The 26,568-nt window shown below is 41.6% G+C and overlaps 1 protein-coding gene across 21 annotated transcripts in view; it reads left to right on the top strand.

Moving 5' to 3' along the window:
• BNC1 (basonuclin zinc finger protein 1) overlaps positions 1–23,068 on the top strand; it is a 329,666-nt gene extending 306,598 nt beyond the window's left edge. For 19 of the 21 annotated variants that reach the window (XM_073568538.1, XM_073568541.1, XM_073568550.1 and 16 more), the window contains 5 exons: positions 5,531–5,633; positions 5,739–5,974; positions 12,721–14,606; positions 15,615–16,084; positions 22,531–23,068. In XM_073568538.1, coding sequence (XP_073424639.1) covers positions 5,531–5,633; positions 5,739–5,974; positions 12,721–14,606; positions 15,615–16,084; positions 22,531–22,607 — 2,772 coding nt within the window. In that variant the 3' untranslated portion in view covers positions 22,608–23,068. The remainder of the gene's footprint in view (positions 1–5,530; positions 5,634–5,738; positions 5,975–12,720; positions 14,607–15,614; positions 16,085–22,530) is intronic. The other 2 variants (XM_073568532.1, XM_073568530.1) reach the window with 2 other exon arrangements.
• The last annotated feature ends 3,500 nt before the right edge of the window (positions 23,069–26,568 follow it).

Below are 26,568 nucleotides of genomic sequence, written 5' to 3'. Positions count from 1 at the left end.
GTGAAGAACCTATTTGCTTATGGAAAGGATATCGAATGGCACAAAACTTCCCCACTTGCAATCTACACCAAGTGATAACCTACTGTGCCTCATGTATGATCACCACCTTAACACTCACTTGGTCTTGTTAATTGATCTAAAATATTTGTTATCTTAGTTGAGCGTATAAGATGATGGATGTCTGCCACATGGAACCAATTTGGACAAAGTCTGTAATTTCTGAACACCATAGTACCACTTTAGCATAGGGGCCAGAGTGACTTGTACAAAGGTACCCAAAGAAAAGCAGATTCCAGTTCTGGGACAACCTTCAGACAGTTGTAATCTTTGAGGGAACCTGGTATTTAATCTCCTTACAGCACACTTACGGAGGAAAGGGAATAATAAGGCAGTTCATATTAAAATCAATAAGCATTCAATTCAGTTCAAAGAAGCTTTATTGGCAGGACCCAATAAACATTAATTTTGCCAAAGCATGTGTCCAGTAGGGAATAGGGTGTAGGGACTGTGGGGATAATGGGTGGTGACTGAAGGAACAATGGATGGGGTACAGGGTGGGGGTAAGGAAGTCCATGGCATATCATGGTTGTCTTTCTCGCAGCCTATGGGACGCGCTCACATACTGTGCTGCTATCTCCACGCGCTTTCTTATTCCCCAAGCAGGATATATGTTTTCTCTTCCTCCTTCATGGAGCTGAAATCTGGGAAGAGATGTGAGAGTCTCCTGAGGAGAGTGTCCCTCACTGCTGAGTATTTGGTGCAGTGTAGCAGGAAGTGGGTCTCATCCTCCAGGGCCTTCAGGTCACAGTGTAGGCACAGTCTGTCTTCCCTGGGCTTGTAGCTCTGTTTGTGCCGGCCGACCTTGATGGCCAGTCTGTATAATGCAAGTGGAGCGCCCCACCAGGGCCTAGCGGGCTGCTCGGTACCGGGCCCGTTGATCTCAATGGGAGTTGTCACGGAAGCTGTGACCCGGTCCGTGGCCCTGGGGCTCCATGGCAAAAAGGGGATAAATGAACAATGAAATAAAGTTTATGAATAGTTCGTGACACCACCTGTGGTGTTCGGCAAGTGAGGTGTTAGGCCAATGCTGCATGCAGATCCTCTGGGACTGGTGGTGGGTTGCAGCCAAGATGATGAAGCTCCCCACAGGTGGAGCTATAGTCCCAGGGCAGTGTAGATGTAGCAATGGAGGAGAAGCACAGGCGGTGTAGAGGCCGGTGCCCAGATGTAGTAGTGCGGGGTGTAGTGATGCGGGAATAAGTGGAGGACACCAGGGCATGTAGTTCCAAAGCTTTACTCAGTCTGCAGTTCACACAGATGCCTGCCTCCGTGCTGTGTCCTCCGGGTCCTGGGCTCAGTCAACCTCCAGGCAATATAGGATGCTCCCTTCCAACACTGCGCCAACATGTACCTTTATGAACGTCTCCTCTATAGCGCCTTTAAGTGAAGTACTCCTAGTACTGAGTTACACTGGAGTGCCTCCTGACAGATGTTCCCAAGAACTCTACTTGTACGGCAGACAGCTGTAGCCTGCTTTGGGGACTCCTTACTCCTGAGTCCCGGCTCACTATCCAAGTTGCTGTTGTGCCCCCAAGTCTGAGATGGGAGTAGTGCATTTACAGCCCACTACTCCACCGGTGTCTGCTGCAGGACCATCAGTATCCATACAACCTCGGGGACCGGGCCCCAGCCTTGCGCTTAGAATTTCTAGGCAGGGTTCTTCCTCTAACCCACGTCCTCTGTGTTCCCTTTTACTCCTACGTTCCGTACTTGTCTTTCTTTCCTATGGAAGCTCAGGCTTTAGTCCAATGTCTTTCTCCTTCTTTCCTTTCCTATGCCAGCTGGCTCAGATCACTGAGGCAGCTGCAGCACTCCTTCCTCCATCCCTCTTCCAGGGATCCTCACTCCTCTCTCACTCACTGACTGACTCACTAAACCTTCCCGCTCTTTATGTATTCTAACTCCACCCGCCTCCCAGCACGTTTCGTGTTCCAAGCAGGGAACCACCAAAGGTGCTCTGCTACTCTCTAAGCAAGGAGCCGCAATGTGGCTTTGCTACACTACTTTGTGGTGAGGGGTGCAGGTGTTGGAGTGTGGTTAGGAGTTCCCACCTTACCTGGATAGTGGGGCACCACACCTCAGGAGGAGGTGCAGTACATCTGTGGCGACTGATGCCTCAGGGGCGCGACACAAGTATGGGCTGGGTCAGTGGGGATTGAACTATCCTTATGGCCCTGGATTTCCGAATAAGATCACCAGTTAGAAAACCCTGCAATGTCTATTGTTCACAATGGAAGAGGGTAATCGCCTTTGTGGTATTAAAAATTGAATGAGATCGTACCCTTCATATAAATCGTGTGAGATTTTTGGTTGTTGAGTAGTGCTCGCTTTATTGAAATGTAATATCAAGCCGAAGTCCAAGAATTCAGCTCTGCTACCACATTTCAGGTATTGATCATGTAGTTGTGTAAATCAGTTGCACACAAAGGTTCAGCAGATGAACTAAACCCCTGTAGGAAGTGCTGCTAATGAATTGCTAATAGGGGTAACTTGAGACAGGTTTTTTTAGGCTGCCATAATCTGTTTTCCACTCCGTGCAGGAATGGTTTCTCCAGAGAATTAATATACAGTCATATGTTAAAGTTTGGGCACCCCTATTAATGTTAACCTTTTTTCTTTTTAACAATTTTGGTTTTTGCTACAGCTATTTCAGTTTCATATATCTAATAACTGATGGACTCAGTTATATTTCTGGATTCAAATGAGGTTTATTGTACAAACAGAAAATGTGCAATCTGCATTTAAACAAAATTTGACCGGTGCAAAAGTATGGGCACCCTTATCATTTTCTTGATTTGAACACTCCTAACTACTTTTACTGACTTCCTGAAGCGCTAAATTGGTTTTGTAACCTCATTGAGCTTTGAACTTCATAGCCAGGTGTATCAAATCATGAGAAAAGGTATTTAAGGTGGCCACTTGCAAGTAGTTCTCCTATTTGATTCTCCTATGAAGAGTGGCATCATGGGCTCCTCAAAACAACTCTCAAATGATCTGAAAACAAAGATTATTCAACATAGCTTTTCAGGGGAAGGATACAAAAAGTTGTCTCAGAGATTTAACCTGTCAGTTTCCACTGTGAGGAACATAGTAAGGAAATGGAAGAACACAGGTACAGTTCTTGTTATGCCCAGAAGTGGCAGGCCAAGAAAAATATCAGAAAGGCAGAGAAGAAGAATGGTGAGAACAGTCAAGGACAATCCACAGACCACTTCCAAAGACCTGCAGCATCATCTTGCTGCAGATGGTGTCACTGTGCATCGGTCAACAATACAGCGCACTTTGCACAAGGAGAAGCTGTATGGGAGAGTGATGCGAAAAAAGCCGTTTCTGCAAGCACGCCACAAACAGTCGCCTGAGGTGTGCAAAAGCACATTTGGACAAGCCAGTTACATTTTGGATGAAGGTCCTGTGGACTGATGAAACAAAGATTGAGTTGTTTGGTCATACAAAAAGGCGTTATGTATGGAGGCTAAAAAACACAGCATTCCTTGCTACTCACAGTAAAATTTGGTGGAGGTTCCATCATGCTTTGAGGCTGTGTGGCCAATGCCAACACCGGGAATCTTGTTAAAGTTGAGGGTCACATGGATTCAACTCAGTATCAGCAGATTCTTGACAATAATGTGCAAGAATCAGTGACGAAGTTGAAGTTACACAGGGGATGGATATTTCAGCAAGACAATGATCCTAAAGACCGCTCCAAATCTACTCAGGCATTCATGCAGAGGAACAATTACAATGTTCTGGAATGGCCATCCCAGTCCCCAGACCTGAATATCATTGAACATCTGTGGGATGATTTGAAGCGGGCTGTCCATGCTCGGCGACCATCAAAGTTAACTGAACTGGAATTGTTTTGTAAACAGGAATGGTCACAAATACCTTCATCCAGGATCCAGGAACTCATTAAAAGCTACAGGAAACGACTAGAGGCTGTTATTTTTGCAAAGGAGGATCTACGAAATATTAATGTCACTTTTATGTTGAGGTGCCCATACTTTTGCACCGGTCAAATTTTGTTTAAATGCAGATTGCACATTTTCTGCTAGTACAATAAAACTCATTTGAATCCAGAAATATAACTGAGTCCATCAGTTATTAGATATATGAAACTGAAATAGCTGTTGCAAAAACCAAAATTGTTATAAAGAAAAAGGGTTGACATTAATAGGGGTTCCCAAACTTTAACATATGACTGTACATCCCCAGCCTTGACTCTGTTACCATACAGCTGGGTGTAGTGCCCTCCAATACAGAACCTGTAAGAATTTTATGTTCCCAGGAACCGTCAGTGATGGAACCAGTGAGGACGTCGGTCTGTCACCACCTTTTAGATACATGGATCCCAAATTCATTCTTCCAAATTTAAGCAAAGTTGCGTGAATGCAGCTGCCCTCGTTGGCCCCTAAGAGTTCATAAATCAGCAATCTAAGAATGATGATGGGGAAGTTTATGTTTTAGGAAATGGTTTATCACCTTTTCATCTTTTTATTATATAGGTGCATCCTTGAGAACACATGTTCTTTACCCCCTTTAGCTTCTAGTACTCCAAGTTATGTATGCAAGTTGTGCATCTGACTTTGGAACCCCGGCGCATTAGAGATTATTTATGACCTGCATACGGCATCCAGATGGATAGGCTGAACCAAACAATATAAAGTGATCATTGCATTGCACTTAGAAGTTATTATTATTATTGTGCATTTGTATAGCGCCATTTATTCCATGGCGCTTTACATGTGAAAAGGGGAAATATAGACAAGTATAATAAACATACAAGACAAGGGACACACAAGTACATAAGGAGAGGGGACCCTGCTCGCGAGGGCTCACAGTCCACAGGGATGGGTGAGGATACAGTAGGAGAGGGTAGAGCAGGTCATGCGGTGGTTCAGTAGACTGAGGATCATTGCAGGCTATAGGCTTGTCGGAACAGGTGGGTCTTCAGGTTCTTCTTGAAGGTTTCCGTTGATGGTGAGAGTCTGATGTGTTGCGGCAGAGAGTTCCAGAGTATGGGGGAAGCACGGGAGAAGTCTTGTATGCGGTTGTGGGAAGAAGAGATAAGGGGGGAGTAGAGAAGGAGATCGTGAGATGATCGAAGGTTGCGTGCGGGTAGGTACCTGGAGACCATGTCACGGATGTATGGAGGAGGCAGGTTGTGAATGGCTTTGTATGTCATGGTTAGGGTTTTGAATTGAAGCCTCTGGGCAATAGGAAGCCAGTGAAGAAGTTAGTAAAGTATGAAGATGTGTAATGTATAATCTCACTGATGTCCAGCATACGCTGTGTATCTGCATTAGTCCATCTGTATTTGGTAGTGGTACCATCAGTGGACCCCATTGTTGATCACTTAATTGAAATTGGGTGTAACTAAAATGGCTGCAATATGACTAAAAAAGAAGTGTGAATTTATTTTCTGCTCTGTTACTGTAGTATTAAATGCTGATATTCAGTATTTTTCTTTTAGGCAATAAGATGTACACTGGTAAACTGCATCTGTTTGGGATTCAAACCTGGCAAAATAAATCCCCGTCAGTGCGAGCAGTGCAGACATGGATGGGTGGCACATGGTAAATGTTATATGCCTGTATTCTAATCACAATGACAATTTTCTAATGCATCTATTCAATTACTATATTTCTAAACTTTTTTTTTTATTATTCCTTTTTATATAGCACTGAGTAAACTTCGGATCCCACATTTTTATCCCACCGGTCAAGTTGAAATTGTTCAGTCCAGCGTAGTCTTTGATATTAGCAGCCTTATGCTTTATGGAACTCAAGCCATTCCTATTCGACTGAAAATTCTGCTTGATCGACTTTTTAGTGTCTTAAAGCAAGAAGAGGTCATTCAGATACTTCATTCACTTGACTGGACGCTCCAGGACTACATCCGGGGCTATGTGCTTCAGGTATGCTGCAGCATTTACGGACAAAAAAAGTTTTATCCATCCATTATCTCTGTACTGCTCATATACACATATCTCACTAAAACCCTATTTATATGAATACCAAACATCTATATAATAAGTTGACTTCCCCTCGTTTCAATGGACTTTTGACCAATTATTGCCCAGTGTCAATTGGCTTTAAATTTTCCACAAAGTATACAGCAGTTTACAGAACCAGCAAAGTGGAGCAAAGTTTTTTGTTGCTATTCTTCTGCATGTGCTTTTGGTGGAAATTGTCTTTTTGTTTTGTTTTTTTTAAATTTCAATTGCTGATGTTTGAAAAACACCTCTTTGGTTTAAAATTTAACCATTTATTTCAAGGGGGACACTAAATCTCCATATTGAACCATTGGTCTGGCATTGTTTTGTTGTGTTTCCTTTGGTGCATTTCAGCAGCAACAACAAAAATACAAGTAAAAACCCATGAATAAATGCAGAAAATATGCATGGATTTCAGGTTAGAAATCTGCAAGTAAAATCCACACCAAATATACAATGCATGAGCCCACCCTAAGAAGGTACAATGCATGTTGTAAAGAGCAGAGAAAATGGTTGCACATGAAAATTATTTGGATATCCGCTGTGGTGTCACTTAGAATTAAGGAAATCCCTAATACACGACCTTCTGATGACTCTCAGGCCGGCATCAGATGTTTTACTCTATAGCTAGTAACCCCATCGGGGTTTTACGTCTGAAGTCCTGGGAAACCAAGGTTGGGCATATGCGCTGACTGGGCGAATGACTGTAAAGATGCAGATGAAGTCACTGTTTACACTGTAGAACATCATTATATGCCTATTTGAGGGGTGCTCCAAGACATGGTCGACTGCTTCTTGGAGCCCGCTTCAAATGGGCGCATACAGCCAAAAATTACGTCTAGCACAGCACACAGGGAGTCCGTATGCACCCTAACAGTCAATGGACACATTTTCCAGGGCTTCAGACGTAAGCTCCAGTGGAGCCACTGATGTGAAGATGAAGCTCAGTATGAACATGGCCTTAGACGCAGTAAGCTAGAGAATCTGTTTTTAAAAGAAGTGTACCGGCAGTATCTCTCCCAGCCAGCGTTATAATGGTGCTGTTTTATGACCAGTAGACAAGGAATCACATGCATGGCAAATGCTCTAAAATCTTGTCTCTTACAGTTACTTGCGTTTCTATATAAACTCTAATAAGAATAGTAAATCAGTTGGAAAATCTTTAGTTTGCAGCCCATCATGGTCATCTTGTCCTCTCTGTACCTTCACAGAGTACAATGGACCTCAGTTAAGCTGTGCTAATTAAACAGCTTGCGAGATCCTTCCATTTCCTGCTACTTGCTAACAATTTTTTATTTTTATGCAAAGCTCCATTTTGGTCTTATATCATGAGACAGTTCAATATTTAATGATCTGGATAATCTTGTGTTTTAGTGTTGGGATTAAAAATATGGAATCAATTATCTCAAAGCCTCTACAGCATGAAAAAAATATGATGATACATTCTTCATCAACCTGGAAAGCCTTTCATGGACTGTGAAAAATCTCAGTAGGCTATCAAATACATGTCCTGTGATAAAATATTTATTGTAGTTATTGGGAAAAGTTAGACAAGGCCAGAGTTTGATATAACTCCAACACTCAAGAGTAATTATAGCTGTGCTTTCTGGACGCTGGCAATAGATCAATATGCCTTCATTCATTCCATGATCCTTAGTTGCCTGGAAGATTATTAAACTTACAGTTGGGGGAAAAATTAGACTTGACTAAAATGAGAAGCTAATCTAAAACTTAAATTGCATGGCGTTTTATCTTTATATTAATTGATGCATTTAAATTTAGTTGAGAAATTCTCTTTTTAGGTTATCTACTTTCTAAGTCTTAAAAGTATTATGCACAGTTTGCATTCTTAAAGGGAATCTGTCAATAGGATCAACACTACTAAGCCGTCTATATGGGCACGCAGGTAATAGGAAGCTGAATAAAATGATAACTTGATATCTACGATCTGATGTCTTATTCCATAGAAATCCACCTTTTTCTTATATCTAAATGACCTGTCGGACTGACCTAGATCTGCTTGAGAATCTGCCTCCAGAGATTATCTCCATATATAAAACTGTATGTATGTGTGTATCACCAACCAATCACGAAGCATCTTTCATTTCACCAGAGCTGTTCAAAAGAAGCTGAGCTGTGATTGGTTGCTATGAGCAAGTTTTCCCACTTGACAACACCTCAGCAGACACTGACATTGTGAGAGAAATCTAGCATCCCCGGGAACATAAGCTCCCAGCCATTGTCTGCTCCCAGAAAGGAGCAGAGCACATAAAAGAAATGAATCCCCCCTCCTGTGGATCATTGGTATGCAAGATAGGGAAAATCCACTCAGCGTTTTGGTACTGACCCCAGGCCTTTCTTAAAGGGTTCTCCGGTATGGAAATCAGGGCAATTGCCTTCAAATGCTCTGGTACTGACCCCAGGCTCTCTTAAAGGGATCTCTGGTACGGAAGTTAGGGCAAATCCCTCGGTACTCTGATTCTGACCCCAGGGTTCTATTAAAGGGATCATTGGTATGCAAGTCAGGGCAAATCCACTCAGCGCTCTGGTTCTGATCCCAGGCTTTCTTAAAGGGATCTCCGGTATGGAAGTTAGGGTAAATCCCTCAGCGCTCTGATTGTCACCCCAGGCTTCTATAAAAGGGATCATTGGTATGGAAGTCAGGGCAAATCCACTCAACGCTCTGGTTCTGACGCCAGGCCTCTCTTAAAGGGATCCCCGGTATGGAAGTTAGGGCAAATCCCTCAGCGCTGTGGTTCTGACCCCAGGCCTCTCTTAAAGGAATCATTGGTATGGAAGTCAGGGCAGATCCCTCAGCGCTGTGGTTCTGACCCCAAGCCTCTCTTAAAGGGATCCCCGATATGGAAGTTAGGACCGTTCCACTCAGCGCTGTGGTTCTGACCCCAGTCTCTCTTAAAGGGATCATTGGTATGGAAGTTAGGGCAATTCCACTCAGCGCTCTGGTTCTGATGCCAGGCCTCTCTTAAAGGGATCCCCGGTATGGAAGTTAGGGCAAATCCCTCAGCGCTGTGGTTCTGACCCCAGGCCTCTCTTAAAGGGATGGGATGATGTGGGATATTAGGGGTAGTAGTCCGGTGGCTTTGGCGGGATGATGTGAGATATTAGGGATAGTAGTTCGGTAGCTCTGGCTGACGGGATGATGTGGGATATTATAGTGAATGTGGCTATGCGGAGTCGGCGGAGCTCTACACTCAGCTATATATATATATATATATATATATATATATATATATATATATATATATATATTATAATTTGTTATAACTAACCGTAGTTAGTTACTATGCCCGGGCAGCGTCGGGCTCTTCAGCTAATTATAAATAAAATGGGACGTTAGAAGTGTGAACCACGTTATCACTCTCATTATCACACACAGCTCTGCCTCTGCAGTGAGATCGGAATGAACACAGTACAGCAGGAGTGAACTTTGTGTCATTAGTACTTGTTACAAACACATTTGCAACAGCATTTGTCCTCTCATAGTGCTGTCAGCTCAGCTGCAGAGCTGTGCCTGATTATAGCTAACACAGTACAGCGCAGTTGAACTTTGTCTCATTACAAACACAACAAGCACATTTGCAATTGTATTCTCAAATTCATTTCAGCTTTGCTCTACTTTTGCCCACCACACTGGCTGTCTGTGAGATGGAAGCTGAAGCACTATGAGAGGACAAGTGCAGCTACAAATGTTTTTATAATGAAAGTTGACCACTGCTGTGTCGTTTTAGCTCTATTGTGATGTGTAAGTACTGATCTCACTGCAGAGAGGTTTGTGATTATGAATGCAAAGTGTCAGTTATTACTTGGTTCACCCTGGTAGCACCCCCTTTCATTGAAAATAATGTCTGGAGGAAGATGTTCCTGCAGTTCAATGTCCAGCCTGTAGACCTTAACAGCTCATTTACATATAATAAATATCTGGATTTATCTAGAATAAGACATTGCAGATATCAAGATATAATTTTGTTCAACTCCCTATGATCTGCATGACCATATAGCAAATATGCTGTAAAAATGCTGATTAAAGAGACCCTGTCAACAAAAAAAAATTGGTATTTACCTGCAAAAATAGTGATAATCTTAAGGTAAATACAATTTTAAGCATGTGCAGGTGTCTAATTGGAAGTGTTGCTGCAGGGAGAAAAAGTTCTATTTTCCCTACAGCCAATCGCTTCCAGTCAAGTGGATGGCACAGGGGGCTGTGGCTGTGAATTAGGCCTCTTTCACACTTCAGTTTTTTACAATCAGTCACAATCCACCAGGTTTTGAAAAAAACGGATCTGCAATTTTCTTTTGAGGATCCGTTTTTTTCCCCATTGACTTCCATTATTGGCGGATTGTGACGGATTGCCGTACGTTGCATCCGCTTTTTTGCGGATCCGCCAAAAGTTCCTGTCCGTCACCATCCTCAAAGATTTCAAAACGGAGCTTGCAACGTTTTTTTCTGTGGCGGATCCTCCAAACAGACATTTTGCCGGACAAAAAAAAATATTCTCATTCTCTCTCTCTCGCTCTCGCTCTCGCTCTCGCTCTCTCGCGCTCTCTCTCTCGCTCTCTCATTCTTCATTTGTCGGATCTGTCAAATAAACGGGCGGGTGCCATCCGTTGTCATCAGTACTAAAACGGATCCGCCATCCGTCCTTTTGGCGGATTTGGACTGATGCAAAAAAACTGAAGTGTGAAAGAGGCCTAAGTGGTTACTGAAGAGTGAGCACAATGTAATGTGAGCACAGGAGGTCAGTTAATGATGCCCCCTCGTCATTGACTGACCTGCTCTGCACACATGCTGTGTTGTATGGGGAGTGATTACAGTGTGCTCACATGTATTGAGCGCAGACTTTTCATTTACTTGCTGCTGTCACAATGGCTGGAAGCGAGCGGCTACAGGGAGAATGGAACTTCATTTTCTCCCTGCAGCAGCATTTCCAATTAGAATGCTGCACATACTTAAAATGCTATTTATCTGCACATTACTACATTGGCTGCACTTGCCATATTTTTGGATTGTAGGATGTACATTACTCTAAAATATAATTGTTTTTGACAGCAGAAAATATTTTTCCTATTTACTACTAATAAAAAATTCCCCTGTGGTATAAAGAAGTGGATGTTTCAATATCAATATTTTTAATGCACTAGGGTAGAATAGGGAGGTAATGGATCTATTGTTGTTTCTCTGCATTCTACACTTCAAGCTTTATAGCGCACACATTATGGATGCTCTCTGCAGTGCACACATATACGCACACACTCTCTATATACTTTGCGACATTTTGTATTTTCTTCCAGGAATGTAATTGATCACATGGCCTCCAAGGTCCTCCAGCTACTCAGGATGTACAGCATATGTGCAGATCCTGGTAGCTTTTTCTCCTATCCTCTACTGTAGGGCAGGAGGAGATTGAGAAATTTTCTCAGTAATGGGGAAGGATGTTTTGTCCATGGTCTCCTTGACCATAGCTGCCAATAGACTTTAAAGCCCCCGTTACACACTGCGATATCGCTAGCAATATCGCTGTAAAGTCACCAATTTTGTGACGTAGCAGCGATATTGCTAGCGATATCGCTACATGTGATACTTGCCTCCGACCGGCTCCCCCGCTGGTTATCGCTGATCGCGCGAGAAGGTCCTGGATCATTTCTCGTCGTCAGCTTCCTGCGGCGCTTCCTGCTGTGACGACGAGCGACATGTGGACGCGAGTGGGAGGACGCAGGATCGCCACGTCTGACAGGTAATTAGCGACCCCCGACCCCTGCGATGTCGCTGGTGAGATCTGCCTGTGTGACAGCTCACTAGCGACCACTTAGCGATGCACCAGCGATCCATATCGTTTTCGGGATCGCTGGTGCATCGCTATGTGTAATGGTACCCTTAGTTGCGCACACTTTTTAGCAAGTTTTTTTCTTGCTAAAAGGTGTGTCTTCTAGTCCAAAAAATCTGGTAAATACTGGGTATTTTTAATTGGTTGCTAACATGTTCCCTTTAAAGCGCACTAAACCTTTTTGTAGGTTTTCATTTGCAATCTTCAGAATTGTTACTGACTGACAAACAGGTTAACATTATTGTTTCCAGATTACTTTACATGTGTCTCTGCCTTACAGCTCATCCAGACATAAGTTTTTCTCATACAAGTTCTGTATCTGTTTTAGATAGACACATGCCTGTAATAGTCTATGATGACATCTGTAAAGCACTGTAGAATTAGTAGCGCTGTATAAGTGAGAAAAATAAATAAATGGAACTGTTCACACTGTTCCGCTCTGTTCTCAATAAATACATGGAGATTGTACAATTTTGAACCGTTTCTCGAGTAAGTTCAACAATGTAAGTTTCAGTCCTTGAAAAATTCAGACAGCACTCATATGGCATCCGCATGCAGTCAGTTTTTCAAAGATTGTTTGATATGAGAAGCCTAAAAAACCTTGATCAGTGTTTGTCTTTCTTTTTTCATCTGGGAAAAGTGATAAAACGCTGTAAAATAGCTTCCCATTCTTGCAATTGTCCATAAGTTTTTAGCTTGTATAGTATGTATGTATGTATGTATGTAGTATGTATATGTATAATTATATATATATATATATTAATGGGTATTAACAGATTTTTTTTTTCTTTATTTCTCTTCTTTCTTGTACAACATTGACTTTAGGATGCATCTGGAAAAGTATTGGATCACTGGTCAATAATGACTGTAGAAGAAGAATTAGCCACATTGCAGCAGTTTCTTCGATTTGGAGAAACCAAATCAATTGTAGAACTGATGGCAATCCATGAGAAGGAAGGGTACTCCGTACTTGTTCCCAGCACTCGGGCAAATTCTGACATCAGAACGTTTATTGAAAGCAGCAACCCCAGGAACAGTCCTATTATAGTTCCTAACCCGCTGGAGAAAGTGTCTCCATCTTCCATACATCCATTTGAGAACATGATCAATAACATGGCCTTCACTTTACCATTTCAATTTTTTAGCCCGGTGCCTCCCCCTCTCATAGGCTCACCACCTGAAAGGCCATTTGCTGAAAGAATCCAGGATAGAGGGAGTGATGGCAAACAAGATGCCCATATATCATTCTCTGAAAGCAGCTTCTTGACTTCTAGTTCTGCATCATTTAATATAGAAAATGAGTCCAACATAAGTGCTCAGGATGTCGTCACCAAAGCAGAAGATGATAGCCCATTAAGCGATTCCAGTTCACACAACACCTTGACAAACTATGAGATGACTTCAGTCTCTCCCGAAAATACACTGAATACTGCTGAACGAAATGGCACTGGACCCAGAAAGGGCCGTGTCTTCTGTACTGCTTGTGAAAAGACCTTTTATGACAAGGGAACATTAAAGATACATTACAATGCAGTGCATCTGAAGATAAAGCACAGGTGTACCATAGAGGGCTGCAATATGGTATTTAGTTCACTACGTAGCCGAAATCGTCACAGTTCTAATCCCAACCCACGTCTTCATATGCCAATGAATAGGAATAATAGAGATAAAGATCTTAGGAATGGTTTAATTATCTCTGTATCTGAGGACCACAAAAGGCTGGGACTAAAAAGTCCGAGCCTAGAAAACAGATCTCCTAATAACTATGTAACTCATAACACTGACTCAAAGATGCCAACTGGTTTGCCTAATGTTGGACAGTCTTGTGTTCTCATTCCTAACTTGAAAACAGTTCAACCAGTTTTACCTTTCTACCGAAGCCCCGTTACTCCAGCTGAAATTGCCAATACTCCTGGCATGCTTCCTTCCCTACCAGTCATCTCTTCATCAGTCAGTGATAAGATGGCTTCTGCAGATCTTTTGGATATCATGCCAAAAAAGAAATCTCGAAAATCTAGCATGCCTATTAAGATCCACAAAGAATCTGTCGATACCCCAACAGAAAGCACAGAAAACATCAGCTCTGAAGAGGACCTCTCGCCAAATAAAGACGATTCCTCTGTATTTGATTACTCAGACACAAATGTAGGGACCTCCGCTGAAAGTCTAGGTAGACATGACCGAGATAATATGCATTCTTCAATACCTTTCCAGTCCCAAAATGGGGATGAACAAAATTCTGAAACTGCAATGGATAAAAGTTATGACAATGCATCTTCTGACTCTGAGAACGAATTTCATCCCTTCACTCAAGAGCCGGCATTGAAAGTAGATTCTAGTGAAAATAAATATGATCACTTAAACCACTTTAACGTTGTGAGGCAGCTGGCTGACCCCTCCCTCTATATTAAAGAACAGCCAAAACATTCTGATTCTGAAGACCGTCTTGAATTTCGGCATTACTCTTTTAATGGGGGCATTTTTGGTGCAATATCGAACAAAGGCCCTGGCTTGAGTGACTCTTCAGACATAGATCAGCACTTAGATATATCCAAGGATGAAAACCGTTTCCACTGTGAGATTTGTAAGAAGGCATTTAAAAACCCATACAGTGTTAAAATGCATTACAAAAATGTGCATCCAAAAGAAATGCATTTATGTACAATTGATGGCTGCAATGCTGCTTTTCCTTCTCGGAGAAGCAGAGACAGGTAAAGACCCATTTACTAAATATGAAAAGTTTATTTTATGTGTTTTGCCATAATTAGTTTACTGTCATAGAACATCCAGACTGCATTTATCTTATTGCATGTGTACATTTGTTTCTTTAGATATATCCGGGCTAAATATCGGTATATTCATTGACTTCAATGGGACAAAGTATAGAATAGGAAACTTTGATCTGTGTTCCTTTGCTGTTCGTCTATTTAATCGGACACAATAGCACTGTCTACTTCATAGTTAGACCTACAGTCTCATCCAATTAAGAAATACTGCCCATGGGAAAACTTTTTTTCTCTTCCTCCAATAAAAAAAAAAAGAGAGACATGCGCGCACGCAGAGGAAATTGGAGGGTGCTCACCTGACCAGGTTGTGCATGTCACAACTCCATTGTATGCCCGTAGAGCTGCTGGAGTCACTCCTGGGGGTAGAAAGAAATGGACGTTCGTTTCCTGTTGATTGCGCTGCTGCTGGAAAAATAATCTTTTCGTGCTGTGGTAGTATGTAATAGTAATTTTAATACACGTTTTCAAGTTCGTACCAAACTCCTTTTCAAAAATAGGCTAAATACAGCTATTTTTTAAAGAGTTTGGTACAAACTTGAACCTTTTTGTAAACCTACTACTAAATACTATCACACTGTGTACAGACTACTTTTCCAGCAGGAGCGCAGTCAACCAGAAACTTCCATCTCCTTTTACTTTTCAATTGGAGGAGGCTGATGGATAGCTTTGATCACATGCTTTTCTATCAAGTGCAATTTTATGAACATGTGGAAGAAGGTGGCATTCTGTAGTCAATTTCTTGGTGAAAATTCTTTACTCATTGTTAGTCACTTTCTAACATAACTGTGTATAAAGACTTTGTTTTCTGTTCCTGCAGAAAAAGAAACATACTTTTAAGGTCGAGATGACACTTTCCATAATACATTTAAAAGTAGGCAGTTACCGTCTCTATTTTTTTGGGACTTCCTTCTTAATTCTTCTTTTGTCTTTCAGGCACAGTTCTAATCTTAATCTTCATCATAAGCTTCTAACCAGAGATGCTTTGGAACTACAAAACAGCCCTTACAATTTTCCTTATCTTTTGAAAGACATGGCCAACAATCACTACCAGGAATCCCCACTAAAAAACCCAGGACAGACATCTGTGATCTTCAAAGGAATGAACCGGACAGGGAGTCTGGTTTATCCCATGAGTAAGATCAGAGAACCTTGTTTGGACAGCTTTGGTACAGATCCTGTGAATGACAGTGTTGTGTTGGATTTGAGCACAACCTCAAGCGTCAAGTCAGCAAGCAGTTCACATTCCTCTTGGGACTCGGATGGCGGTAGTGAAGAAGGTAACCTACCAGTGGAAGATAGGGATGAAAACTTTGAAGGCTTGCACTTTATACCACAGGAAGAACTTTACCACAATTTGAATTTGGTCAGTAGAGTTGACCAAAGTTTCTCGAATATCCCATCTGGTATGCCAATAACTTGCCACATCTGTCAAAAAACATACAGTAATAAGGGGACATTTAGGGCCCATTACAAAACAGTACATCTAAGGCAACTCCATAAATGTAAGGTGGTTGGCTGCAACATAATGTTCTCTTCTGTGCGTAGCAGAAACAGACATAGCCAAAATCCCAACTTGCACAGAAGCATATCTGAGTCACCTAGTACTATTTTTAGTACCAGCGATGGAGGATTAAAATAAAATCTGACTCCGGTACTTTGAAGGCCAGATTTATGTTAATTGATTCCTAATTTAAAAATATTTTTGAAAGCACTTGACATTTTCATACAGTAAGTAGATCTTGGCGATTGTCAGTTCTTGAGGATCCTTTTGTTCTGTAATTGATTTACTCAAAATAAGTTAAAAATTCTGAGCAATTCAAGGTCTTTATTATCTTAGAGGCTGGATCTTCAGTTTTATGCAGAAGAGCTAAAAATTGCATCAATAAATGTAGATTTAAAAATGCAGTGCTACTAGGAGGACGTTAGGAGCATACTGCATACTGTTGTGTTGCATTTCATGATAATACTGTATGCAGTAAGCTCCCATGCTCCCTCTGATGGTGACTGCATCTGGTAAACCTTTATACAGTGGATTTTGAATATGGATGAAAAAACAATATATACAGTCATGGCCAAAAGTATTGACACCCCTGCAATTCTGTCAGATAATATTCAGTTTCTTCCTGAAAATGATTGCAAACACAAATTCTTTGGTATTATTATCTTCATTTAATTTGTCTTAAATGAAAAAACACAAAAGAGAATGAAGCAAAAAGCAAAACATTGATCATTTCACACAAAACTTCAAAAATGGGCCGGACAAAAGTATTGGCACCCTCAGCCTAATACTTGGTTGCACAACCTTTAGCCAAAATAACTGCGACCAACTGCTTCCGGTAACCATCAATGAGTTTCTTACAATGCTCTGCTGGAATTTTAGACCATTCTTCTTTGGCAAACTACTCCAGGTCCCTGATATTTGAAGGGTGCCTTCTCCAAACTGCCATTTTTAAATCTCTCCACAGGTGTTCTATGGGATTCAGGTCTGGACTCATTGCTGGCCACCTTAGAAGTCTCCAGTGCTTTCTCTCAAACCATTTTCTAGTGCTTTTTGAAGTGTGTTTTGGGTTATTGTCCTGCTGGAAGACCCATGACCTCTGAGGTAGACCCAGCTTTCTCACACTGGGCCCTATATTATGCTGCAAAATTTGTTGGTAGTCTTCTGACTTCATAATGCTAAGCACACGGTCAAGCAGTCCAGTGCCAGAGGCAGCAAAGCAACCCCAAAACATCAGGGAACCTCCGCCATGTTTGACTGTAGGGACCGTGTACTTTTCTTTGAATGCCTCTTTTTTCTCCTGTAAACTCTATGTTGATGCTTTTGCCCTAAAAGCTCTACTTTTGTCTCATCTGACCAGAGAACATTCTTCCAAAATGTTTTAGGCTTTTTCAGGTAAGTTTTGGCAAACTCCAGCCTGGCTTTTTTATGTCTCGGGGTAAGAAGTGGAGTCTTCCTGGGTCTCCTACCATACAGTCCCTTTTCATTCAGATGCCGACGGATAGTACGGGTTGACACCGTTGTACCCTTGGACTGCAGGGCAGATTGAACTTGCTTGGATGTTAGTGGAGGTTCTTTATCCAACATCCGCACAATCTTGCATTGAAAACTCTTGTCAATTTTTCTTTTCCGGCCACATCTAGAGAGGTTAGCCACAGTGCCATGGGCTTTAAACTTCTTGATGACACTGCGCACGGTAGACACAGGAACATTCAGGTCTTTGGAGATGGACTTGTAGCCTTGATATTGCTCATGCTTCCTCACAATTTGGTTTCTCAAGTCCTCAGACAGTTCTTTGGTCTTCTTTCTTTTCTCCATGCTCAATGTGGTACACACAAGGACACAGGACAGAGGTTGTGTCAACTTTAATCCATGTCAACTGGCTGCAAGTGTGATTTAGTTATTGCCAACACCTGTTAGGTGCCACAGGTAAGTTACAGGTGCTGTTAATTACACAAATTAGAGAAGCATCACATGATTTTTCGAACAGTGCCAATACTTTTGTCCACCCTCTTTGTTATGTTTGGTGTGGAATTATATCCAATTTGGCTTTAGGACAATTCTTTTTGTGTTTTTTCATTTAAGACAAATTAAATGAAGATAATAATACCAAAGAATTTGTGTTTGCAATCATTTTCAGGAAGAAACTGAGTATTATCTGACAGAATTGCAGGGGTGTCAATACTTTTGGCCATGACTGTACATATCTAGGTAAAGGTATATCATGATAAAAGGTTAAAGGCGTGGTCCGAAACTGATATGGATTTTAATCCTAAATGTATATCTATTGTAATAATCTACCGTATTTTTCGCTTTATACAGTCATGGCCAAAAGTATTGACACCCCTGCAATTCTGTCAGATAATACTCAGTTTCTTCCTGAAAATGATTGCAAACACAAATTCTTTGGTATTATTATCTTCATTTAATTTGTCTTAAATGAAAAAACACAAAAAGAATTGTCCTAATGCCAAATTGGATAAAATTCCACACCAAACATAAAAAAGAGGGTGGACAAAAGTATTGGCACTGTTCGAAAAATCATGTGATGCTTCTCTAATTTGTGTAATTAACAGCACCTGTAACTTACCTGTGGCACCTAACAGGTGTTGGCAATAACTAAATCACACTTGCAGCCAGTTGACATGGATTAAAGTTGACTCAACCTCTGTCCTGTGTCCTTGGGTGTACCACATTGAGCATGGAGAAAAGAAAGAAGACCAAAGAACTGTCTGAGGACTTGAGAAACCAAATTGTGAGGAAGCATGAGCAATCTCAAGGCTACAAGTCCATCTCCAAAGACCTGAATGTTGCTGTGTCTACCGTGGCAGTGTCATCAAGAAGTTTAAAGCCTATGGCACTGTGGCTAACCTCCCTAGATGTGGACGGAAAAGAAAAATTGACAAGAGATTTCAACGCAAGATTGTGCGGATGTTGGATAAAGAACCTCGACTAACATCCAAACAAGTTAAAGCTGCCCTGCAGTCAGAGGGTACAACAATGTCTACCCGTACTATCCGTCGGCGTCTGAATGAAAAGGGACTGTATGGTAGGAGACCCAGGAAGACCCCACTTCTTACCCCAAGACATAAAAAAGCCAGGCTGGAGTTTGCCAAACCTTACCTGAAAAAGCCTAAAACGTTTTGGAAGAATGTTCTCTGGTCAGATGACACAAAAGTAGACCTTTTTGGGCAAAGGCATCAACATAGAGTTTACAGGAGAAAAAAAAGAGGCATTCAAAGAAAAGAACACGGTCCCTACAGTGAAACATGGCGGAGGTTCCCTGATGTTTTGGGGTTGCTTTGCTGCCTCTGGCACTGGACTGCTTGACCGTGTGCATGGCATTATGAAGTCTGAAGACTACCAACAAATTTTGCAGCATAATGTAGGGCCCAGTGTGAGAAAGCTTGGTCTCCCTCAGAGGTCATGGGTCTTCCAGCAAGACAATGACCCAAAACACACTTCAAAAAGCACTAGAAAATGGTTTGAGAGAAAGCACTGGAGACTTCTAAGGTGGCTAGCAATGAGTCCAGACCTGAATCCCATAGAATACCTGTGGAGAGATCTAAAAATGGCAGTTTGGAGAAGGCACCCTTGAAATATCAGGGACCTGGAGCAGTTTGCCAAAGAAGAATGGTCTAAAATTCCAGCAGAGCATTGTAAGAAACTCATTGATGGTTACCGGAAGCGGTTGGTTGCAGTTATTTTGACTAAAGGTTGTGCAGCCAAGTATTAGGCTGAGGGTGCCAATACTTTTGTCTGGCCCATTTTTGGAGTTTTGTGTGAAATGATCAATGTTTTGCTTTTTGCTTCATTCTCTTTTGTGTTTTTTCATTTAAGACAAATTAAATGATGATAATAATACCAAAGAATTTGTGTTTGTAATCATTTTCAGGAAGAAACTGAGTATTATCTGACAGAATTGCAGGGGTGTCAATACTTTTGGCCATGACTGTAAGATGCTCCAGATTATAAGACGCACCACAAATTTTGAGGAGAAAAATAAGAAAAAAATATTTTTTAATAAAATGGTGGTGTCTCTTATAACCCTTGCATCTTATTGCTTACCGGGGTTGGTGGCTGCAGTGTAGCGGGTTCCTAGGCTCGCTGCTGGAGGAGGCAGGCGTGGAGTGATGCTGCAGGCCACATTCAGGGATGAGGGGGGCTCCGATGTGTGCTGTTGCTGCTGCTGCAGGGTCTTTGTGTTGCTGCCGGGTTTCTCCGCTTGTCCGGCGGTTGCTGGCCGGTGCCCAGCGGTGCGGGGTTGTGTGCCCGCCGCTGCCCGGGGCCCTGCCGACATTGTGCGACAGGCCAGAGCCCCGGCATTTCCTCGGTTCCCTGTGTGCGCGCTGTGGTGCCGGTAAAAAAAAATGGCACCGGCGGCCATTTTTTTTTACCGGCACCACAGCGCGCACACAGGGAACCGAGGAAATGTCGGGGCTCTGGCCTGTCGCACAATGTCAGCAGAGCCCCGGGCATCGACTGGCACACAACGCGGCACAGGAGACACCAGCAGCAGCGGCCAGCAACCGCCGGACGCCCCTGATCACAGCCTAGGTAAGGCATGTCCGCTTTGTAAGACGCACCCCCGTTTTCCCCCAAATTTGGGGGAAAAAAGTGCGTCTTACAAAGCGGAAAATACGGTAATTGCTTTTCTAATAGACTTTAATTAAAAAGTCTCTTCCTGCTCCCTATCTGCTTTATTTTTTTTTTTTTTTGCAGAAAGAAGGAAGGATCTAGTTTTCGATCCATGTATATGTAAAATGAATTCCTTTTATTAGGAAAAAGTTAAAAATGTGACCAAAAGAAAAAAAAAATCATGAGACCCCAAGTACTCTCTTTCACACCTTAGATTGTTGGTGTGCATTTATTTTTCTTTTCTTTTGTCATATATATATAACTTTTTAGTAATATAGGAATCCATTTCACATATACCTAGATCAGAAGTTGAATCTTTCCTTCTCCTGCATTCACTGGGCACTGAGCAGTGTCGTCAATCCCGGGCTTCTGTACCAGTTGTTCCTTGAAAGGGTGAGCTAGTCTTTGAGTGCATGCTGAGATACTCAAATGACCTAAAATGAAGCATTTTCAGTGATGCTCATTTCAGGGGCCTGGGTAGTCCCAGCTCTACTGAGCATGCCTCAGTTGGCATTTCTGATGTATGATCAGTACAAGCTGCCTTATCAATTTGCATATTTTTTATCAATGCACAGTGACAGTGCGCTCCCTCACCAGATCCAATGACAAGGGACAAGCCAGCAAGAGAGTTCACTTTCAGTGTGCATTGTAAGGAGAGAGCAGTATCCAGCCTGACCCAAGAAAATGACGTCTGTTTTGGGGGTGGGACTGGTCTCGTCTCTCCTTTCTCACCGCTTTCTTTCCGCATGACAGTGTGCTCTCTTGCCAGCTTGTCACTTCTCAGTAGAGCCAGTGAGGGAGTGCAGTCTCAATATGTACATTGAAAAGAATATTGCCCAGTGACAAGGGAGCTTGTACTTGGCATACGTCAGAAGTGACCATCTAACGGGTGCGGAGTAGTGATGAGTGAGTATACTTGTTGCTTGGGTTTTCCCAAGCATGCTCCGGTGATCTCCGAGTATTTTGGTATGCTCAGAGATTTAGATTTCGTTGTCTCAGCTGCATGATTTGTGACTTGTAGACAGGCTGAATACATGTGGCAATTCCTTAACAAACAGGCCTTCCTCACATGTATTCAGCCGGTCCATCAGCCGCAAATCATGCAGCTGAGACGACGAAATCTAAATCTCCGCACACGTCAAAATACTTGGAGGACACCCGAGCATGCTCGGAAAAACCCGAGCAACGAATATACTCGCTCATCACTAGTGCTGAGTAAACGTGCTTAATTTCAGTGTGAGGACAGAGACTGCAGCAGTGACTGCATTCCCTGACCTCATGTAATGTCCTGTTTGAGTATCCCAGCATGCACTGTGAATTCTCAAATGAAATGTTATCAAAACATAAGTGCCGTAGCGTAGATAACAAAAAAAAATGTAATAAAAAACAAAATACATTAGAGGGGAAATGATCGGGACTTTAAAAAAAGAGATTAGATTATTATTGTAAATCAATAAATAGACATGTGGGAGTAAAATTAATATTCGTTTCGGACCACCACTTTAAGAGCCACTTTAAGATTTACAATTGTTTGTTTCCTTATGAAACCATGTTTGTTATAAATGGGTTTTGTCAGGAGGTAGACCCATTTATGGTGTGAAAATGATAACTAATGTACAGATCATATGTTGTATGGCATAGTTGGCTTCCTTCTCATACGGTAAGGAACAGGTCGCTCGCTGCTCTCTTTTTAATGCATCTTTTTCATTGTAGGAAAAAGCATGATCTTGAAAGAACGAAACAATGATGCATTTCAAAGTAGAGGATGTGCAAACAACTCCCTTTATTGAACGCAAAAACACACAAAATGGTCAAACCACTACTGTTATGATGCCAGCTGAACAATATAAGTGTTCACGTTTTTGTAGACATTAATGAGCTGTGTAAGTAGTAACGTCATTCTCTGATTTGTACAGTTTTGATACCGTGTCACTTCAGCCTTGTCACTGTATAATGTTTTTGTTATTCTGTATGCTATGCACTTGTTCCAGGCATTTTGTATTAAAATGCAGCCTGTTCACTTTTGTTATAAATAATATTATATTGTATTATTATTATTTTAATTATTATTATGTATGTTTTGTTTTTTCTTTGGCTAAATTGGAAAAGGCAGATGTTTTCCAGAAGCATGATATCGATTAGTTTGTAAATGGTAAAAAGATTTTCTTTCTTTCATTCCATGTATTCCAGTAACACTGGAGTTGTGTAATAATTATCATGCACTGTAAATATACAAAAGCAGAAAACCTAATTTCATTTGTTGATGTTTGTAGCCGAATTTCAGTTTTGTTATTTAACTTATTGGGAATGAGCCCAGTTGGTTCGCAAGTTCTTGCTATGTAGCTGCAGTGGAAATCGTTGTAAAATGCATCTGAACTGGGGGAAACAAAAATGTGTCCTGCCCGGGAACCACTTCCTTTAGGCTATGTGCACACGTTGCGGATTCTGCTGCGTTTCCGCTGCGGTTTTGGGCCTGCGGAAATGCACTAGTTCCCCAGACATGGTACAGTACAATGAAACCCTATGGGGTTTCAAAAACGCTGTGCTCACGCTGCGGTTTTTTCCGCGCGGTTTTGCTGCGGTTTACAAACCGCAGCATGTCAATTGTTTGTGCGGTTTCCGCAGCAGTTTCACACCTTTAACATAGTAGAGGTGTGAAACCGCAGGCTAATCCGCAGGAAAATCGCTGGTCACTTTACCAGCGGTTTTACCTGCGTTTCCGCGCGGAAAAACCCGCAGCGGAATCCGCAACGTGTGCACATAGCCTTATGAGGGATAACTCTAAACCGATGGCTTATTAAATACTATTGTGAATTCAGTATTTTTCACACTGGAGTCATCTGCTAATATGAAGCTTGATAAACATGGGTTTACTTTGCTATGCACTTTCAGAGTAACACATTCTTGGTCATGGGGAATGTTGCAGCTCCGTTGCTTTTGATTGGTATTTGCTGTGGAATCTATAACTCTAGAGGTGCCCTGATCCTGAAAAATCAGAAAACACTTTTTTTTTTCTAATTTTAGACCGCTACTTTAATACTGTGGGCTATGATTTTTTAAACTGATAAGTTGCTGTACATACACTGCCTTCGTTAAATATTTGCAACCAGACTGCCTAGGATTATCAGGGTCTTGAGCTAAAGACAATCAGGTTTACCCATAACATTTATTTAACAGTCTAACGTCTCATTCAGACATCTGTGCTTTTACAAATAGGACATGTACTCATTATAGTATACAGGCCTTTCTCGTGACAGTGCTTTTTATCATCCGAGGGTCTGTAAAAAAAACACTGACTTCTCCATTTTTGATCCTAGATGGTCAAATTTGACATTCTGAAAAAACACTGAAAATCTGCTGCAAGACACTGTAAGTCGGTCAGTTGTTCACATTAGGGCCGGGGTCACACTTGCAACTTGCAATGTCTGATCGGTCGGGCACCCCCACTGATCAGCAGGTCTCTGTGGCGGTGGCCGCTGGCTGGAACCACTTGCAGAGCTGCTCCATTTTTTGATAGTGGTCGCGGCAGGGTACTACACATAGACCTCCTATTAATTTGAATAGGAGGCGTATGTGTAGTACCCAGCCGTAGCCACTGTCAGAAGATGTCCAGTTCCGCAAGTGAACATTTCTGGCCGTCTGCTGCAGACACCGATAGCAGTTGGTTGGCGGGGGTGACTGATGTCGAACCCCAACCAATCAGACATTATTGAGAAGACCAGAACTACATTGATCTGCACCTGTAAAGCATGCACCAAGGACAATCCAGCTTACTATTTAGAAACCATTTAAAAAAAAATGTTGATTTTGGCATAAAGCCAGATTATAAGTGTATTTGTTTTTCTCTAGCAGTGAATATATGTTTTTTCTCTTCCTGTGGTAATCCCCTCAAAGTTTTCAGAAATGAGCCCCAGGAGGATTATATAGCAATCTCTGTATTTAGGTATATAAATATGTTTCTATCCATTCCAAATTCATCTTTTGGCCAAACCAAAATGTAATATGGATTCTCATGTTTTTCTTTATACGTACACCACCATCTGCCTCCTGGCTTCCTGATTGTCGGGGTATGGTGCACTCCTGAAAACTTACAGTTCTGCCATGCTGCCGTCCCGAGCTGCGTGCTCCACAATGCTGACAGCAGAGGTAGCAGGATCTAACAGTCCATCCAGTTTCAGAGCATCGCTTGCAAGCTGTGTGACAAACGGCTTGTAAGTGCAAGCTCCATGCCTAGGAAATTGCCTAACAAGCTTTAAACTAAAGCATTGAAACTGTTAAACTGTAAAGCGCTGCGGAATATGTTGGCGCTATATAAAGATGATGATTATTATTATTATTATTATTATTATTATTAAAAATCTCTCATTTCTCTTATTAAAACTTCTCAAGAACAAAGTTTCTTTTATACACACACTTTCCAATTTTAACCATTTATGAAGATGTAACAACCTTTAAAAGAGAATCTATCAAACTGATGAACCTACAATGGAACTCTAAAGTACAAAGTATGTCTTCCATGTTTCATCCATTTTACACAGATCCCTATGGACTTCAAAGGGAATCTGTCACCATTTTTTTTATACGTCATCTGAGAGCAGCATACTGTAGAAACAGAGTCCCTGCTTCCAGCGATATGTCGCTTACTAGGCTGCTTGCTGTCATTTTGATAAAATCCTTGTTTTCGCTTCAGATCTAGCAGTTCTCTGAGTGCTAAGCTCTGTGTATCCCCGTCCACACCTATGATTGGCAGCTGTATGCCCATGTACAGTGTACTCAGAAAGCTGCCAATCATTGGCGGAGGTGGGGTTATACAGAGTTGATGAATATGCTTGACTATTTGGCAGCAAGTACAATAGTCTTTCAGTGTTAAAATCGCTGTTTTATCAGCAGGACTTTATCAAAACTACAGCACGCAGCCCAGTAAGTGGAACTGAGGTTTGTCTCTACATTGTCACTCTGATTAGGTGGCAAAAACCTGGTGACACATAACATTTCCACAGGAAAATAATTCTTAAAAGTACTCATTTTGCACACCATTAAATTTGCCTAACTCTAGTAGATGTCCTGTTACATTTCTAAAGTTTAAGGGCTCATGCGCCTGGTCCTATAAACATTTCTTTTAGGGGAAGATTACTGTGCCTTGCAGAGATTTGCTGTGTCACAGAGAGTGCCTAGGTCTCCGAAATATGGAACTGTAGGGATTAGGTGTGTCACGGCCGGCTTTGTGCACACGTCTTAAGGTAAATTACACCTGTGATTTAATGGACAATTGTAAAGATTTAATTGGCATTATCATAAGCGGTTAATCTAAAACTTGACTTAAAAAGCTAAGTGCGTTCATTCCTGTGATTGAGATTGCTGATTAATGGCCTGCAATTGGCTTTATTTCTGATTTATTTTTGTTTGTGATATTGGCAGAAAATGGCCTTGAAATGAACAGTGTTCTGTAATTAAAGCTTACACTAATGCAAGTGGTTCCGTTTTCTTCAACATTCCACAAGAAGACACATTTCCAGGTCTTACAATAGAATTTAAATTTTGCAAGGTATTTAATATCAAGTGTTTCCCAATAGCTACATTTATATACCCTATGTACATTCTTTTGTATTAATAAATCTTGCTCACATTACACTGATTAATTCCATTTATTTACAAACCGCAATATTACTTGCATATAATGGGTCCCTTGACTTGGTCATACCAGTTTTGTTATGTCATGTAGTGAACTGTTCTTTGAGGAAATGATGGAAA

This window comes from Dendrobates tinctorius, unplaced genomic scaffold (genome assembly GCF_039654945.1).
Source record: "Dendrobates tinctorius isolate UK_male_01 unplaced genomic scaffold, ASM3965494v1 ptg000022l, whole genome shotgun sequence".
In the NCBI taxonomy this organism is placed as follows: Eukaryota; Metazoa; Chordata; class Amphibia; order Anura; family Dendrobatidae; genus Dendrobates; species Dendrobates tinctorius.
This window is presented reverse-complemented; position numbering and strand designations above follow the sequence as displayed.